General features: G+C 37.6%; 1 protein-coding gene across 2 annotated transcripts in view; it reads left to right on the forward strand.

Annotated features, from left to right (window-relative positions):
* LOC124629647 (kinesin-like protein CG14535) overlaps positions 1-16,031 on the forward strand; it is a 267,575-nt gene extending 251,544 nt beyond the window's left edge. For both annotated transcript variants that reach the window (XM_047163145.1, XM_047163146.1), the window contains 5 exons: positions 2,463-2,666; positions 8,929-9,022; positions 11,425-11,622; positions 11,872-12,087; positions 12,419-16,031. In XM_047163145.1, the coding sequence (XP_047019101.1) occupies positions 2,463-2,666; positions 8,929-9,022; positions 11,425-11,622; positions 11,872-12,087; positions 12,419-15,096 (3,390 nt within the window). In that variant the 3' untranslated portion in view covers positions 15,097-16,031. The remainder of the gene's footprint in view (positions 1-2,462; positions 2,667-8,928; positions 9,023-11,424; positions 11,623-11,871; positions 12,088-12,418) is intronic.
* Positions 16,032-19,598: the final 3,567 nt, after the last annotated feature.

A 19,598-nucleotide genomic window follows, 5' to 3' on the forward strand; every position in this document is an offset into this window, starting at 1 on the left:
TTTATAATAGCAAAGCACTTTTTTAGGAAATTATCACACAATCTTACCCAATAGTGACACGCATCTAGAAAGTTATATAAATTAAATAAATAGTTTGCCAAAGTTGAGTAGTCTATCGAATACACAAGTAAACTAACACACCGACAGGTATCTTTCCTATCAGTCAGAATTAATCAAACAACATATAACATCGAGGAAGCAGTAGGTATTGTGACTTATTGATTGACTGCCAGCGTATCCGGGCTATTGCACTGTGGTATGGAAGGATATAAAGAAACATTTCAATATTGATGCAAAACTTTTCCATAACGAAGTTGTTTATATTAGGTAGGTATATTCTACCCCTATAAGCGAGTTGATTATTAAATATCAACAAGAAACTACTCTTTTTACTTACGAACGGAAGTTGTTTATCAAAAAGCCTTAAACAATAAACATGAAAACTAACTACCGACCGTAGAAATCGGACATACAGTAGGTACGTTCATCACCTTTCAGTAATGTTATGTGCAAAACAAACCAAACATACCTGTGTACACGGAAATTGGATGACATCGAGCAACCCTGTCACATAGTCACTCAACTAATCACGTAATGGAATCCGCGGATCGTTAATTAAGGACCCACGCAGATACATTGTCACAGTGACTCGCATGTTAAGTGAAAGCGATTGAGATAGGTTTTTTATTATTTACTAGTAAATTCTATAAAAGTTAGTTTTAGAAATGGGGTCGAAGTCAAGCAAAAAAGCTGGTAAAATGATTTTAATGAGCGGTTTTAAACTCATAGAAACTGCTACCTCGCAGTTACGGGCGTAGGTACGCTACGAAAAGGCTATTGAACTGAAAGATGTTGTATGTATACTTATTAATAATTGTCGGACATCTTCTATTACCATATTCTAGACCATCATAATTATGTCTAATACCAGATTCCTCGACACCATTTGACTTTTGGTAAGTACGACGACACCAAAATATAAACACACTTGTTACTTCCGAATTCCCATAAAACGATACTCCAAACTTCCCATCTACACCTGCAAATATATCACCGAAATTACCACTTACACAACTTAAAATAAACAACAAACTATCGTTTAATTTAAACCATCCCCCCAATCAGCGAATCAGCGACGTTAGACAACGCAGGTGTAATTAATTCTAAACTAATTATATCTCATGATACGCGAGACGAACTTACTAACAACTAATAGTAAGTAGTAGGTATAACTATTCGTAACTAGTTCGAGGACGAAGAAATACAATTTAGTATTCGGAGCACGTGGAGTTGTTTCGGGAAGACTTATGTTGGTTTACGGGTTTAGCAATGTTCCTAATTTTGTTGAAGCTATTTTCTTAAGAACTTATTAGCTTAATTTTAATGGGCTACTTGGAAATAAAATTATGTTGTATGTGAGAAAATTACGGTGTAAGAAGGTGGTTTGCCGAATTTTCCCCTTTCAAATTAATTTGTGAAAGTATTGTTAAATTGAGTATGCTTTTTATGGATGTTATTCCTGTATATGTTGGTCTACCAAAATGTTACTTATTTATTGATTCTGAAATCTAGCTTTTCTTCAAGACCTTTAACTTCATAACACTTCCTAACCTTCTCTATATTCTTTTACTAACCTTCGCTATATTTATACCATATATTATATTATAAAGCTCAAGCCGTGTTCTACAAGTTGTTAAGTCCTGATTGGTTAAACTTTCATATTGTCATTAAAACGGAGTTTGGATCGAAAACTTGTGTCATATAAGCACCATCTTTGTTTACTTGACAGGCTATACATAGTATATATCCTATTTGTACATGTTTGGTACTCATAATAAAACTGAGGTGATGTAACCAAGCTACGGTCATGTCTACTTCAGGGCCAATTGACAAATTACTTCTAATATCTTTTTCTGTAATAAAAAAAAAAACAATTATTGATTTCTAACGCTAAAATTCTAGATGTAACAATCCCAAGTCTTAACCTAAAAGCCGAAACATTTTCAATATCTGCACCAAACAACACACTATCGTTTAACACACCGACTATTCCGCGTTGCTCGTCATCCATCGCTCGCTCCCTCGGCTTTGACTCAAAGCTGTTGTCTGTCCACGGTTCGTTAGACACAGATTTAGTGCATGCTCCCGCTACCAGTTGCGGTTAGTTTGTGAAACTTTACATCTAACAGAATGAACTTTTGACAGAGAATATTCGGATGTTACAAAAAGAGAAAGCCAGACAAAGGGATATCAGATTTGTTGTGTGAACACCCTACTTCTGCTCTCACATAAGTTTGTTTGGTAAAATCAATAGAAAACCAAATGGCAACTTCAACATTTGGCAAGATTAGCAATACTTTGTTAAGAGAACCATTTAGAGATCGAAGACCTCCATCAATCTTGGCCAATTACACTTTCTACCAAAAAACTATCTCCTATCTAACATCAACATTCCTCCACAGGTCAAAGTGATGCTCCGAGTAGGTGCATCAGGCGAGGGTCCCTTCACGAGTGGCACCCAGACGTTCTCGATGGACAAGCGTAAGAAGCAAGTGAGCCTGTGTGAGACAGCCCCGGCGGCTACGGCACCTGAAGACAGGAAGGTCGGCGTGGCTGCACCTAAAATGTTCGCCTTCGATGCTATATTTTCTCAGGATGATGCTCAGGTTAGTTATGTAGATATGTTGATTGTTTTATTTTCTTACGTAAGTTAGCAAAATGATATCCAAGTTTCTTAAAATTTACAATATCTGAACATGAAAATAATGTCGTTTTTGCAGCCAACAACGATGGGATTTTTATTCTAACTAATTTATAAACAAAATAAATGTTACTATCATTACATAACTTACAAAACAATATACTCACAGACCTGATTCATAACTTATTTCGTCAAGCTAGACAGATTTTCGGTATCTAAATTACACTTCAAAGACTAATTACACAGTCAAAGTAATACTTCTTGTATGGTGCTATACCTTTAGATACAATACTGTTACTTGATACCAAATTATCTCATCAGCCGCCTTACAAAATAAAATTGCGTGTATATCCAGCATAATTGCCGACAATGACAGATAGCATCGTGAACGGAACGATCGCCATCATTAGCGAGCCACTAACACAACCATCAGGAAGACCTTTGAGATTAACAGGACAAAAGATCAGATTAGAGTCATTATCCTGACCAATTATCGCAACAAAGACAAGAGAGGTCAATGGTATTGTCTAAATACGTCTTTTGTTTTTAAGGATACGATTTAATTTGTATTTTCGGGGTTTTTGTAACTGTCTTTATGTAAGATACTATAATGTATTACATATGAGTAAATAAGCTCTTTATTGTATTTCTCTGTTTATATGAATTTTAATGGGCTATCCAAAACTGAAACAATTTTCCAAATCGGACTGGCAGAACCTGAAATAAGCGAGTTCAAACAAACTCTATACCTAGCTTTATAATATTAGTATAGCTAAACCATACAGCAAATAAAACAAATGAAAATCCAAGCATTCTAAAACTACATTCAAAAATAGTGACGTGAGCCTCTTGAAGAAATTTCCCGGAAATATTTAAAGATTATTCAAGGTATTACCATTATAAGGCAGCATATTCTTAAGGCACTACTAACGTCTCATGTCGCATGCCTCGAGGCGGTCCCGAGGTAAAAATAAGGGAATACTTACATACTATTACATAAAACTTTGCTCTTAAACTAATGGTGCAAGTTAAGAGCGGGTCGCGTGTTTGAGAATTCAGATAATGTTTGGTTGGCAGATTTCGTATGTATATTTGAAATCGGACTCTTAGACACACTTATTTGTGTAGTCGGAAAACTGGCCTACAATAAAATTACCTATATTTATCAAATTGTCTAGGAATATCTAACTTGTATTAACATCTGTGTTTCCAGTCTTGAAAGATTGGAAAGTTCTTCACTCAAAAAGCTCGACAGGCTAAATACAACTTATTGATCCCCAATATAAACTAAAACGCAACGTTTTCCAAACCGCTACTTCCCATACCTTGCAACACTTGCACACGGTTTTCCATACCCCCTGAATTTCATGCACCAAAAATGTCGCCGGCGAAGCGAGTCGCGACTCCTCGTGTTTAAATTGTTAAACGGCGAGCAGTGCGCGACTAACGCTAACTTTTTCGTTCCCCTTTCGAATTTTCACATTTTTGCTCCGAAATTGTTAGCGGTTTTAACGAGATTTTAGAGCTTATGAGAAGTCACTTTAGTGTTATGCTCAAGGAAGTGTTGCTTCAGTTGTTTTGCTTAGGGGCTCTCGTTACGGTAAGTTTTGAGATGTAATCTAGTGTGGTATTAGCGAAATGTGGTTAAGAAAATGTGAACTTATGCAAGTAAGTTCAGGGTGGGTTATTTTCTAGAGATGGTATCAATTTTCAAGCTAAGTATTTCTGAAGCTACAACCTTCTTTATAAAATAAAATTTCCTAGAACTACTTTTCAGACATTAGAAATTATCTTACAAATGTAAAAGCTTATTTTAGCCAAGATTCTTTCCAACTTAGTATTTCCTGTATCTTCCAAACATAACCGACGTAAGCATCATACTATGGTGTGCGCGAACTCTAACAGATCACACATAACTTCAAACGTAATAGTAGTCGGCAGGTAAATAGTCTGAATGTAGTTTTATGGCATGTCTAGTACCTAGCGAAGCTTCGCAAATTATAAAAATATATCTAAATCTATAGCTACACAAAACAGCCATCGATTAGTACCTACAGTTGACAATGACAGTGAACAATTCACACAACAACTGCACCAATGCATTTGAATGCCATTATGACGATGTAATCGCCGTGTCTATGTGAAGTCAGTTAGGAGGCTCCAATTGTGTGTACATAGAACACAATGGAAAATCACAACCAGTCTTGTTCAGAACCAAAATCTACCAGAAAATCACAATATTATACATCTCGCGATTAACGCCGTCTTGACTGAACTTCTTCCTGCTCCTAGATAAAAAATAGCCTTTGTCCTTTTTCAGGCTAGAAAGAGGAGAGAGAGAAGAAGTCTAGACTACCTGTGTAACCACCATTTCATTGGGCACAAAATTTGGTGTGAAAAATGAGATAGTCAGATAGGCGAACAGAATTACTTTCCTATTTAATACTAGTTTCCGCCCGCGGCTTCGCCCGCGTAGAATTCGTTTATATCGCGTTTCCAAGAGAATTCTTCAAAAGTCCGGGATAAAAAACTATCCTATGTTCTTTCTCAAGGTCAACTCTATCTCTGTACCAAATATTAAAATCAAGTGGTTTAGACGTGAAAGCGTAACAGACAGATACACAGACAGACAGAGTTACTTTCGCATTTGAGAATAATATTAGTAGGGATGAGCAATGATACCACATGTTATTCCAAACCGTTTTAGCAGAAGCGCAGTAATCGTAAAAGTACAATAAGATTTTCTACTTTCAAATTATATCAATTACACTCCAACTTAGACAATAATTCTCAGCTACGCAAAGCCTAATCTTAGCCACACATCATTCGCCCTAAGACCTGAAATCCCGATCAGAAGTCACAGGTCCATAAACGCAGCAATATATCACTTAAGCGCGTAACGCGTTCTGATGTAATTAGCAAACGCATGTGTAAACTTGCAGTTGTGCGAAGATAGGAATTTGTGTCTTAAGGTTATGAAGTTAGAGTTGATATTGATTTTGCTTATTATAGTAGTGAGTTTATGTTTGTGGTACGCGAAGTAAACTGTTATGCTGTTTTCTTCTGCTTCTTACAGTGTCAGTTATAATAAGGTAAAATAGTGTAAGTGGTATTAAACTTGTAATACCTAAATAAATAATTTTGGTGGTGTCGACTCTCGTGGTCACCATCTTTGAGCAGATTGTCTAGCCATATAGCTGCGTAGTTTTTGAGGTTTATTTTTCCTGAAATTGCTAAATAATGTTTATTTTATTATATTTTATAATTATTTACTTTGCTCCAAACAAACGGATAAATCAAAACCACCTAATCCCGATAGAAATAATTAATAGACCCATTAAGGTGCAATATGAACCTTACACGGATGTAGTTATACAAGCGTTGATATAAGTTATCCGTGCAATAACTCACCGGACGCTGCCGGACAGAGGCCGGACAGCGGCCGGACGGCGGCTTACGCAGGCTTAGCGTCCGACGTCGGGACCCGCCCGGATTGTCCGTAATTATGTTAGTAATATACCTTTATGACTTGTTTACGTTACTATCTAAACGGCTTATTAATATTCTTTTTAATATACTGGGATGTAAGCTGACGAAATTGCTGAAACGCAACAGGATTTGCCTTTCGTTTTGTTTTTTAAACGCAGAGCACAATGAATTATGCTCTGAATCTGGAAATTCTAAATAACATGATATTGCTTTCGAAATGGATGAGCAAAGTGAAACTAATGCGTATATTCTATCAAAGAAACAAACTAGTAATAGCTCGGCCATCAGTCAGTATTTCTTTTTCTTAAGCTGATTTGCTAGAAACGTTCACATAACACACAATACAACTCTAATGTGCGTGTATGTATGTGTGTCTACATAATTCTACCTTGTTCCATGCTCAAACAGATACAAACAAATGAAAGCCTACGGGTTCGTTACTGATTGCAAACTACTTTGATCAAAATTAATTTTAAAGTTACAATAGAATGGATCAAATTGTAACTATTCGCTATCATTAACTCAGAAAGTTTTACTCACTCGGTCAATAAGGTTTAGGGTAAGCATATAAGGAAGTTATAAATAAAATTACCTACTCATATTTTCACAGAACAGACCTCTGGTATTATCAATCCCTCAAGTGCTCCTTCTTACCTTTTACTATATATCGACATGGCATCTCACGACAATTTTTGAAAAACTGCCTAAAATCATTGCCTTAGCTTTTTCAGAAAATAGTTAGGTGCTCTATTCTTTATAGTGATAAATAAAATAAAAATATCATAAATGAACCGTCAAACAGAATAACTCAATTAATTCATTAATTAATTAAAATAAAATAGCAATTAATAGCAAAAATTGTAATTGACTAACGGTACCTCCATCTCTTACTAAGCGCTCTCAATTAGCGAAGCAAGGCGTGGTCATTAAAATTTTCATTCAAAACAATTTCAGTATTTCCCTGTCGATGGGAACCCTTGCTATGTGATCGTGACACCATCAAGTTTGGAGAAAAAAACATCCGTAGTAAAAAAATATCTGACTGGCTGATTGATTCATTGACCGTCCCAATTATGCTGCCAATTAGGCTGTATATTACAGTTCCATAGTAATATTATTATATTAAGCTGAAGCATTCGTTTGTTTGGATGAACGCACTAATCTCAGGAACTACTAGTCCTTTTGAAAATAATGTCTTAAGCTATTTTTTACTGTTATGCAAACTATAAATCTCTCAGGACGTAGGAGAATCCGTGAGCTTAAGATAGTTATAGTATCTTACCATTTTATGAGCCTACGTTCACCACTTCTATTTAAAATACTGAAAACTAGAACAATCACTGATGGAAGAGATAACCTTTACTCTCATTACAGCAATACTTTTCATGAAAAAATATCTCAAGAAAAGCACAAAAGAGGGTCACCCTACCGTCCTGTAATCTCGCGGCTCTCACCTTAAGTCCTTTTAATTATATGCCGAGCGACTGGGAACAAAAACACAAGGGTCAAAAACAACACTAAATTGTTTAGATAATTATGAAAATGTTAAATAACATTCAGAAGAGGTTTTAAGATTTTAGTTTATTTATAAAAGGCTCAATACTACTTTAAGATTCCTAATAGGTGAAAGCCTAATTTTATTCAGCTTTTTAATTTTTACAAAAATAAAGGATTATTTGACGGATTTTAGTATTGTAGAAGGCTTGAGAAAACTCTAGGTTTTTAAACAAAATTGTTGTTTTACTGGATAAATAATACAAACTACATAAAACGCATCAATGAAATCTAATATGATGAATTATTTAGTTTTAAATTAGTGCATGTTTGAAAGCTATGTATAGGATAGAAAATACAGTAACCAAAACTCCATCAAATACTTACTAACACTACTTTATAGAATCAACCACATCATTACATCCATTTGCCATAAGCTGGTACTCCCAACCCCCTAATCTGCGTGCTACCTTAAGTCCGCATAATTATCTACTATCAGTGTGCAAAAGAAAACACCTTAGTTTCAGACACAGAGAACAAAATGACTAGCGGAGGTGCCATAACGGAAAACCTCCTAAGAAAATAGCGCGCCAAAATGCGGGTGTGAGGTGGACGAGGAACGTTACTGTCTTCGCCATTATTATACGCCTTCTTTGGACACGATAATTTATTGTAACACCAAAAATCGTTGACAGATGTTTCAAAGAACCCGAACGCCTCGTAAATTCACTCGTAACTGATCGTTTTAGTCATACCTACCGTACGTATTTGACCTAGAAGAAGGAGCCTGACGTACCTGTGTTATAGCATCTCCGCACATCTTTCCTTACTCCGTGGTTTCAGAGCACGAGGCAAAACACCCTAAGTACCAGATTTCAGTAAATTATTCAAGGTATTAAAGACACTTTTGTTTTAAAGGGGTCCAGAGTTGGGTACTGAATAGAGATTTTATCGTATTTAGTTAGATGATTTTGAATGTGTGGTGTGCTCGTTATGGGGTTAAAAGATTGGCATGTTGCTAGGTGCTAAATTAGATAACATTTTAGGGTCAAATATACTGTGCTCATAATGACGTGGATGAAAATAAATGCTTCTCAAGTTGCTGCTTAAAGTTTTTTAAAAGCGACTTGTGCAATACATTTTTCTATTATTTTCGTAAAAAAATATGCCAGTTAAATATTATTATTTATCTGTGAAATCTGCTTTAACTGAAGTGTTTAACAGTTTCTCTCTTTGTTAATTAGACGGAGATATGTTCGAGCGCGCTGACTGACGTCATCCACGCCGTCATCAACGGCACAGACGGCTGCCTCTTCTGCTTTGGACACGCAGGACTTGGTAAGTAACAATTTATACTAGAATCCTTAGAATTCACTGTCACAACGTTTGAACGAAATCACAACCACAGTGCTGCAAGAGGGGCGCGTGGGACGAATACATATAGTATTTCTTGAAATAATATATTGTAATCACAAGTAATATGTGTAAAATAATTGTTGCAGAGCTTACATCTAAACTGAATGAGTACTTTAATTGCTTTAACGATCACAAAGTTTACAGATGAAAGATGCCCGCTCCATAGGAAGCTACTTTTGGAATGGGCAACTAGAATCCTATTTATAAACCTATTTATAATTTTTGACATAAGTGCTTGTAAAGACCTAAATGAAATATATGATTTGACAAAGATTTTTCCAACACTGTGGTTCGTAATGGGCTCACAAAAAAGGCATTCGTTAAAAAAAGCAAGAGGTTCGCTTTACAGAAAGTACAGTGCAAAAAAAATAACCATCCAAAACAAAAATTCACGTACAAAAGTGTGTCTCAAGTTACATGTTTACCATATAGTGTAGTCTGTGAGATAATAATCAAGTTCTCACGTTGAATCCACAAGCGTTGATTAAAAACGACGAAAGCTACCCAAATAGGGCTGGCAGGCTTAATTTAAATAGTAAATGTTTTAGGGAACTCTTTCTAGAATATAGAAAGGAAACAGTTATGTTTAGGCAATTATATCTAGAAAAATTAAATGCCATTGCCATACTGTCTGAAAAATATACTTAAAATCTGTATAAAAATATATTCCAACTAGATGTTAAGCAACTGGAGAACTATTCATAACCGTCGCAGAAAAAAGTAATTGCAAGTGTCAAACTTTCACCACACTTTCAATACGGAACCACAACTCATCGCGAAGGTGGTAGCCCTAATTATGCACTATAAAGTATGAAACTTCTCACTCGGCGCGGCGGCAGATTTGCATCTAAATGGCAAAGAGTCGAGAGAGCTCTTAATTGAAAGTTTGATAAATACGACCTACCCACGGAGGAAGGAAAGATGAGAGGTGACATAATGCAGGTAGGTCAGGCGCCTTCTTCTAGGTCGAATACGTACGGTGAGCATGACCAAAACGATCAGTTAGAAGTGAACAAACGAAGTGTTCGGGTTCTTTGAGACACCTTTCAACAATTTTTGGTATTATAAAAAATGGTCGGATCCAAAGGAGGTGTATAAGGATATGTAACGTTCCTCGTCCCCCGCACACCCGCTTTTGGCGCGCTACTTTCTTAGGACTTTTCCGTTATGGCACCTCCGTTAGTCATTTTGTTCTCAATGGATACGACCTACCTCTGTCCCTCCCGCACACTCGTCATGGCAAAACTTTGATATTAAAACTGAGATTCAAGTTAACACTATGAATGTTACGCTCTATAGTTCCGACTCCGGTTTAAATAAATTTATGGATAACATCCAACTTTTGTTCAAGGGAAATAAGATTTAAAAGTTTTTCTTGTAATTTTCACAGTCCTTATGAGGAATTATATTTCAAGTTTTGTTGCTTTTACATGCTTCGACTACCTACTATTTTTCAGCCAGGGAAATTTGAAATAACTACCACTGATGTTCTCAAAATAAGGGAGACAAATCGATGCAATTAAATTAAAATGGAGCAATTCGTAAACAAATAAGATTCTAAAACAACAAGGCTTTATAACTCGAAAACAAGACAAAGCCAACGTTAACAGTATTACGAACCTATTAATAAGTTCCAAGACACGAAATCAATTTAGCAAGTAGCGCCGGATTATCCGAACGATGCGATCAAGATAATACCACAGACAAACAATTGCGAAATGGGCTTATGCTTTCATTAACACAAAACAACGACTAAAAACGAAAGAGGTAATTTATCCCAACCTCCCCTCATAGATTAAGGTTTCAGATGCAAATTGAATGGCTCGCGGAATGAAAGTTTTGGGGAAGCGCGGCAATGTTGGCACTAAAGCTGTGCTTACTCCTACATCCCGCTTATTCGGGATCGTAGATCCAACTGAGTGAATAATTCGAACCTCGTTTTAATTATTGAAGGATTTCGGAAGCCACGTGGAGCTAAGTGAACTTACCTGGTATTAAAAGTGATTTCTTGTGTTCATTATGGTTTTGTTGGGAATTTATTCGGCGGCTTGCGGTATTTGAGGAGTTGCTCGTACGGACTTATCATTTATTTATGTTCTACGAAGCTGACTTTTAGACGGGGGCTGGTTGAATTTTGGTTAAAGCGAGAATGGCTCGGTTGTTCAGTTTTAGAATGATAGAAGGATCTGCATAGCATTTTACAGAGAAGGTTCTCGGATTTAGAATTGAATATTTGAACGTGTATTTTTCCCTGGCAAGAAACTTCAGGGATGTACTCTACTTTAAGAACATTAAGTGAAAATCTATTTACTTTTGTCCTCCAGGTAAATCCTACACAATGTTGGGGCGACCGGACTCACAAGCCGCGCTGGGTGCGATCCCGTGCGCCATCACATGGCTTTTCCGGGGCATCGCGGAGCAGCGACACAAATGTGGCACGCGGTTCTCTGTCCGCGTCTCCGCTGTGGAACTGTGCACGAACACCAACCAGATCCGGGACTTGTTGGCACCTTATCAAAACGGTAAGGAAATTTTGGTCATATAAGTTAAGTATGGTAAGTCTTTATTAAATCGGCCAGATGTTGACTGAATTAAATGTTGCTACAGAATTATTGTACGGAAAAAAACATATGTATTTGTGTCTCATTTGTATTATTCTGGAAACAAAAACTTTAAAATCAATAGTCGTAAATCAATCAACGGACCATTACAATTACGCATCCTTCATCTATGTGATTTTTTTTTACTTATGTATTTTTCTCATTACACAGACACGGAGCAATCTCCAGGCGTATATCTTCGAGACGACCCCCTCTTCGGAACTCACTTACAGAACCAGTCAGAGCTTCGAGTACACAGTGCCGAGAAGGCAGCCTTCTACCTCGATGCTGCTTTAGCTACCAGAGGCGGCAGGGAAGAGGGGAAGGATAGCCATCTGTTGTACACGCTACATGTTTACCAATACAGTGTCGGAGGCAAAGGCGCAGGTAAAGGCTCTCTAAATATTTGAAGCCCAAAAAATAAGCAACGTTCGTTAGATTCTTATCGAGATAACAGCTGTCGTCGTATAAAAATAAATTCTTCATAAAGAAAATTACTGACATAAAAACGCTTTGTGATGTGCCAACTAACAATGGAATTTATTAAGAAAATTAATTAAGATGTACGCCTACATACAGTAGAACTATTTCTGGAATGTTCATTGAAGACGGTCTTAGGAAATGTTTTAAATAAAACTTTCACTATCCGCCTCTACTCTAAACGGGTCACAAAACAACAAAGTTCTTGAATTAAAAACATTTCTCTCTTTGTTCACAGTTGCCGGAGGACGCAGCCGCCTGCATTTAATCGACCTAGGAAACTCAGAGAGAGGAAAAACAAACGGCGGGATTCCACTATCTGGTTTAGGAAATATATTACTAGCAATTTTCAACGGACAAAGGCATTTGCCGTACAGAGACCATAATCTCACACATGTTTTAAAGGAGTGTCTGGGATCTCTTACATGTCACACAGCTATGATAGTCCATGTTTCACCAAATTCACAAAATTATTCAGATACTTTGACAACACTACAATTAGCTTCCCGAATACATAGGCTTCGAAGGAGGAAGGTTAAATATTCGTCAAATAATAATGCAGGGTCTGGAGGGAGCTCCGGTGAAGACGCCTCAAAACCTAGCAGTAGTGAACCAGATCCTTCGAGTAGTGACCTCTCAGCTGACACCGTTATATACGTAGGTCCTATGGACGATGCAACAGATGGGGAACACCCACCAGTTTATATACCTCATATAAATTCAGGTGACAACAGATGCGTACTAAGTAAAGCGTTACGAGGTTCAGCAGCAGAACAGAAACACAAATCATCTTTATCCAGGGTTGTCGAAGAAAAAAGCCCAGTACACAGATTACACGGATCACCCAAATCATCTCCATTAAAAATTGCGCAACCCAGTCATACTCCAAAAGCTTCACCGGTACATTCGGCAACATTGAAATCAACTCCACTCAAAAAAGCAGGTTCAAAACATGCAGAAGAAGGAAAAAGTACTAGCGATGAACAATGGATCGATGGACCGAGAATATCTAAATCTAAGTTAGTTGAAGCTAGACATATAATCAAAGAAACACAGGGCAAAAAACGTGAGACTTGGATTGACGGTCCGATGCAAGAACCAAAAGTACCGATACAATTTGAATCTGTGCCAATTCAACCTGGAAATCCAATACCACTACAACTTGGTATTCTTGGCGCTCTTGGTAGCGAGAATCTAGGTTACGGATATATGGATAATCACAAGAAAAATATGATAAGAAAATGGGTTGAAAATCAAACTTCACAAATACATAAGTCTAGGCACAACTCACCAAGTCACAAAGCAACGGTTCTACACAAGGAACCTGCAGGCAGAGTTCCCGATGAACCTGAAACTGCTCATAAAATGGAGCCAGTTACAAAAGATTCAGTCAAACGAATACACGTTGAAGAATCAACTATACGAACCGGACTAAAAGCTGGTTCCAAGGGAATGGCAATAGAAGAAGAAAATATTGGACCTCCAATAGCAGACCAGAATTCAGCGGGTAAAAAATGCACTTCAAAACAAAGCAAACATGATATAGATGATGATGACGATAGTGAAGAATTAGCTGAAATACCACCCGCATTACCAATAATGCAACCCAGCAGTCTAAGTAGTAGAGAAGTTTCAATGGAAAGTTTAGATAGTAAATATAAAGAGCGATTAAGAATGGACGATGAACTAGTTTCTAATCATAGTAGGGATATTGATTCTCATGGTATGAGTAGAGGTATGAATGAAGACGAAGATGAAATTCTAGAAATAATCGAAGTTGAAGAACCTTTAGAACCTGTTCCAATGATGGACTCCTGCTTGCAAGTAACAGAAGAAGATATAGCATTTTGTATGGGATTCTCGGAAAATCCGTTGCCAGAAGTAGATCAAGAAGACGATGATCATCCGCTTAGGATTTTGAGTCAAGAAAATTTGACAGTTGCTTCGACGTTCACAGACACTTTGTCTTTGTATAGTGAAGTCGAACGCCAAATTAGGAATGAAGCCTACTTGAGGCAAACAATAGGATTTTATGCGGAAAAGTATAGCGGTGAGCGTGGATTTGATATTAATCCCCTTGAGAGTTTACCTTCATCTCGATCAAGAATCGACGACATAATGAGTTTGACTGAGCTTTATGGGTCTCGACGTATGCTAGATACGAACGATATGCCAATCACGAGGATAGCACCACAGTTTCAGTCACTATCCTTATCGAACGTTCGAGATACAGAAGAATTCGGAGGTGATGGCTCTGTTTACAGTGAACCCGCTTACAGACCTAGTGACAAAATATGCAATAGTTGCAAACGATCTATGTCCAGACCCGGAAGCGCGGTAGGAGAATGTGATGCATATCATGATTTAGAAACCCATGACTGTTATGGCCCCTTTGAAAGGTATCGGGGCAATGATATAACAGACGCACGTATAGCATCTCTCAGGCATCCTGATGGGGCCTCAGACCCGAACTTAAGAGAAGAGAAACGAATACCTGGTAGTGGGGCTCCTTCATTTAAGGAACTAAAATCAAATTTACATCTAGAGGTATCACCGCCTGTAGTAACAACTGAACCGCGAACAGAGAAAAGTGACAAAGGAATAGCGAGGGTAGTTGCTAGTTCTAAGCCTGATGGTTATGATAGTGGTCACGAGTCTACGCCTCGTACAGGCAAACACAGTCCAGCAACGACATCAAGACGTGCTGAGTCTGGTTACGATTCAGTGCCACGTGATTCGGATGCATCTTCTCTAGATTCGTATCCAACGCGTCGCGCGGCTGTCGCCCGAGCGCACGCGAAAAAGCACACCACAGCGAAATACAAACAACACAGCGACCGTTCCTTCTGTTCGTGGCTACGAAACCCCTTCACTTGCAAGTACGCCGACACAGACCCAGAAATCAGCGATTTTTAAAGCAAACTGTATTTAAATTGTAAAATTCTAAATAGATATCGTTAAGCTACGTTACCGAATTTAATCTGGAGACTGCTTTTGTACTCTAGTACTCGTATTTATAAAATAAATGCTTCGACACTGTCAGGTTACCACTGTATTTTTCTAGACTTACGACAGCTTTTAGCTCCGCGCTCTGAATATGATAATTTAGATAACATTATAACTATTGTAAATACAGATGTTACGCGAGGATTGCTATGACTTGTTAGCGTTTATCTTCTGCTCATTTTTGTACTTTTATACTGTCATCGTGAGAAAACTATTCCCAATCTATTGTGAAATAATTTTCAAGAGTTGGAGAAGCTTTTGTACTGAACCCACTTGTAAATTGTTCAAAGCAAGATGTCTTCCTCTGTCTTCCCCTGTCTGTGACAATTTCATATCGAGGAAATTATTTTCTATATCTGCACTGGCACTGACCTCATTGTCGTAATGTTATGACACGCCTTTATTCCGATCACTGCTGGCGAACTAGTTTCCTAATCCTCCATTTTGTATTATATAAATCCAAAGAAAGTTTGTTGCGCTGTTATAACTTTGTATGAAGAAGACTTGTATGAATAGATAGAAGCCGAGTGATTGGAATAAATTGCGTATAATTTATATCAATGTAACTAAAAATCTCGTTTCTAGGATCTAAGACTGTTGTCATTTAATTGGCCATGTTTTATATAGCTTTAACATTTTGATATATTGTAATAATGTAATGAGAGTTTGACGGGCGCGAGAACTCGCGGGAACTCGTCGATTGTCAACTGCATCGAATGTTGGAGAACTAAGTTAACGCTTTACTGTCAATGTTTTGTTATTGTACTATTAATATTACAAATATATATCCTAAATTCTACTATGCGTTCGTATTAGTTTACAATAAATTGTTCGATTTCGATTAATCTTTGTTTTATTTCGACTGCCTTGGAAAACAGCAATATGATTAGTAAACCATCCAATTTATTTTGGGAATTCTTTCCACCTGAACAATGTCGATAACGACACTGTAGCAGAACTGTAGTTTTAATCAAAACAAGTACACCCGATGCTCAGATTATTCGCATCCTTAAGCGTTTATGCTGTAGTAAAGATATCAGCAAAATAGAAACGGCTATACTCCAGCACTTAAAACAAAAAAAAACCATGAATAAATAATGTGATACGGAGCACTCTGGCGCCCCAGGGCTGGGAATTTCAAAATCTTTTGGGGATATAAACTTTTTTCCCTCGTCAAAAGTAGCACAAGTTTCCCCTGTTAAGATGCAGCCCTATTATCTTTCATTTCGCCAGTAATTTAACATTCTCGGAGCGCCCCGCGAAAATCAAGCTATCAAATAAGACGTCTACCCTTGGTGGGGTGACAACTTTTTTCTTGGAAATCTCCCAATAATTTGTTAAAGTGGCAGATGGTTAGCTCATAACGCTTATCGGGTTCTAAAAAGATTTTAGCGTTTTTGCATTGGATGGGGTAACTTATATTTTCATCGGTAAAGGCAATAAATTCTACTTTTTATCGTTGATTTTTGGAATTCGTTGGAAATTGCCAGGAGTTGGGAGCTCGTACTTTTTAATGGTAAAAAGTGTGATCGACTGAAATTGGGGAAGATGAAACTATTGAGATGGAAGCGAACAATGGGGTGGCAACCACTCTTAAGTAAATTGCATTTTGTTCACAATGTAATCCAGGAAAATCTAATGTATTGGCATAGTATCTATTATAATAAGGACAGCTTCTTATTCGTTTGTAAAGCGTTTTATCTAGGTACTTAATTATAACCTTTTGGTAATCCTTCAGTCTTGAATTCAGGTTAAACACAACAGCCAAAACATTTAATAATGACCAGGAATAAAATGGCTACATAGACCACTCTGATACTAGAAAACATAATTTTACTTGATCCAAGTTTTGGTTTCACAATATTGCTTAATTTCGGTAAAATATTGATTATGATTGTTTTCAATTACTAGATCAGATGTAACACTTAGTTACAGACTTTTGCGATACAATGTTATTCTATTTATTCTGGAGTCTGTACCTAAGTGCCAGTGTATCTAACGACCGTCTGGCAAACTCCTTATTATACTCAGGCAGCATTTCATTGAGAGCCCCTCAACATTCTGCCAACAGCCTTAACTAAACGAACAGCCGATTATTTAATAACGCAAACGCTGTCACATAATACGGCACCAATAAGTACAAAATGCGGATAAAAATAATAGCTTCGAAGAAGGCACACGCGTCGACCGGCGAGTCGAATGGCACGTGACAAGCACACAGATCGCGAAAACATACCAACTTTATTTCACACAATTATAATCACTACATACGAAGCTATAGAGCCTATTATTCTCTGATAGAATTTCCTATACGGCCTCTGAAACATTGGGACGCGATACATACTGAAATAATAACAAAACGGATAGGTATCAGGGGTAGGTATAATGGCGTATCAATCCTGACTCATACGAGGAAACACCGAAGGTATTACATTTGTCAAGGAACGTCAGCTTCCTGTGGTTAGGGACCAGCATATAAATGAGGATTGTTAACTTAAAGGACAAGGAAAAGCCCTAAACTAGCTTAACATTATTTTCTCATGCATTTGGAGAATCGAGGAGTTTTTATATTTCTAAACTGAAGTATACTAATGCTTTGAGAGGTGAAGTATGTATACTTAAAGAATGAAATTATATCGTCACATACTGAAGCTTGCTGCTGGGATAATCTATTTTCCGAAAGAGCAAATTCTGATAGAGACCTTTTTTATGGCTTCACGTTGAGAGGTATTCATACCTCGCTTAAGTTATTTTGACCTATCGCATCAGAAATCATGCAGTACTATATACAGGCAGCCTTTTCAGGTACAAACAAACGACAAAAGGTTTACAGATTAAGCAGTTCTAAATTCAATACAAGACTAAATTGAATTCTCAACGAAATCGACTCCCGACTCCAGCGAACAAAAAATGCCCAACTTCTGTCGAATGTAAATGGGCATTTTGACCAGCCTGCGTTGTATGAGGAGCACTGTGGGACAACTTGTATTGTATAGCGAGTTTTGTTTCTTCAAAAAGCCCATCCGAGGAACATTTCAGCGACGAGAACGTGTCTCGAATGTGAACACGCAGTTTACTGAACAACGCACTATATGCCTTTTGCAGGCGAAGAATAAATTCTCCGCGACCCTTTGAATAGATATTCTTTGTTTATCCACCATTATTCAGAGCTTAGGTCTGGGAGTTATGTTAGGACCCCTAAGATTGTAAAGTATGACCGTACAAGGGTTACAGCTTCAGTGATATTATAATCGTAGCTCTCCGAAAACGATTTCATCGATCACCGTTTAGTAGCTCCTCGGTTTGAATACAAATTGTAATATTATCTACAACCAAGATTTAACAGTATTGACTGCCGTAGACAGTAGATTGCAATAACATAGTCCCCTTTTTATGCTTGCATCAACTTGATTGACGTAAGCATACCTTATTGATAAAATAAGACGACGATGGAAATATGTGCTCCGCAACCGCTCAACCGGCCAATATATCGCATTGTTACGGAACCATCTCCCCAGGCTGGCGCATCGTGACAAAATGACCATTTAGAAAGATTTTACTATGTATCCAACCTCAACAAAATATGAAAAATTTTACCACCCATAATACATAGGAAAATATCTTCAAAGGACAGAAATCCATCTCCACTTCAAAACCGATCTCTCGAAATGTCCCATCGTATGGCAGACTGCAAAGTGCAAAGGTTTCAACAGTCTGAACCGTTCTGCCAATAAGAGTTCAACAGAGTAGAAAAATAGCAGCGCACCAAGGCAGTTGCAATCTCTGCGCTGAATCTGGTATATTTTTCAAGGCGTCAAATCTGTGCGTTACACCGCACTGTCGCAAATCGAATTTGTCTCCTCCGAGTTGAGCCGAATCAATCTGCATTATCCCTCTGACATTCCGCTGTAAGAGGTAAGAGATAGCGAGACTACTTTCACACATCTCTTATATTAGAATTAAGACACATAGTTTTTTTTTTTTGTTAATAGGACATAAACGATTATACAACAATGTCCGCATAAGTTTAAAATTTCGGCCTGTGAAAATACCGAGGTGACAAAATTTGCTAGAGGCAATTTTATGTTTTCATAATATATCGAAATAAAATCTAGAAAACCAAGGTGACAATAAGTTTACCTAGGTATCTTCAAGAGGTATAGAGAAGACATTGTCTAAGATTGTGTTAACCCACGCAGAATAATTGTTGCCCACACAAATTCAGGCGCTCGACCCGCTGTTTTCTCCAACTTGTACCAATTCCGAAGACGTATCGAGAGACGGCCGAAGCCGCAGCGATTTCTCAGGATTTGAGAGCGCACTCCAACTTAAAGCGCACGCACTTTAACCATGTTTACACTTCACCCGCAGCCATCTTCGACGAGATAGGATATAGCCAGCCGTAAGGCTTG

This window comes from Helicoverpa zea, chromosome 4, assembly GCF_022581195.2.
Source record: "Helicoverpa zea isolate HzStark_Cry1AcR chromosome 4, ilHelZeax1.1, whole genome shotgun sequence".
Classification (NCBI taxonomy): domain Eukaryota; kingdom Metazoa; phylum Arthropoda; class Insecta; order Lepidoptera; family Noctuidae; genus Helicoverpa; species Helicoverpa zea.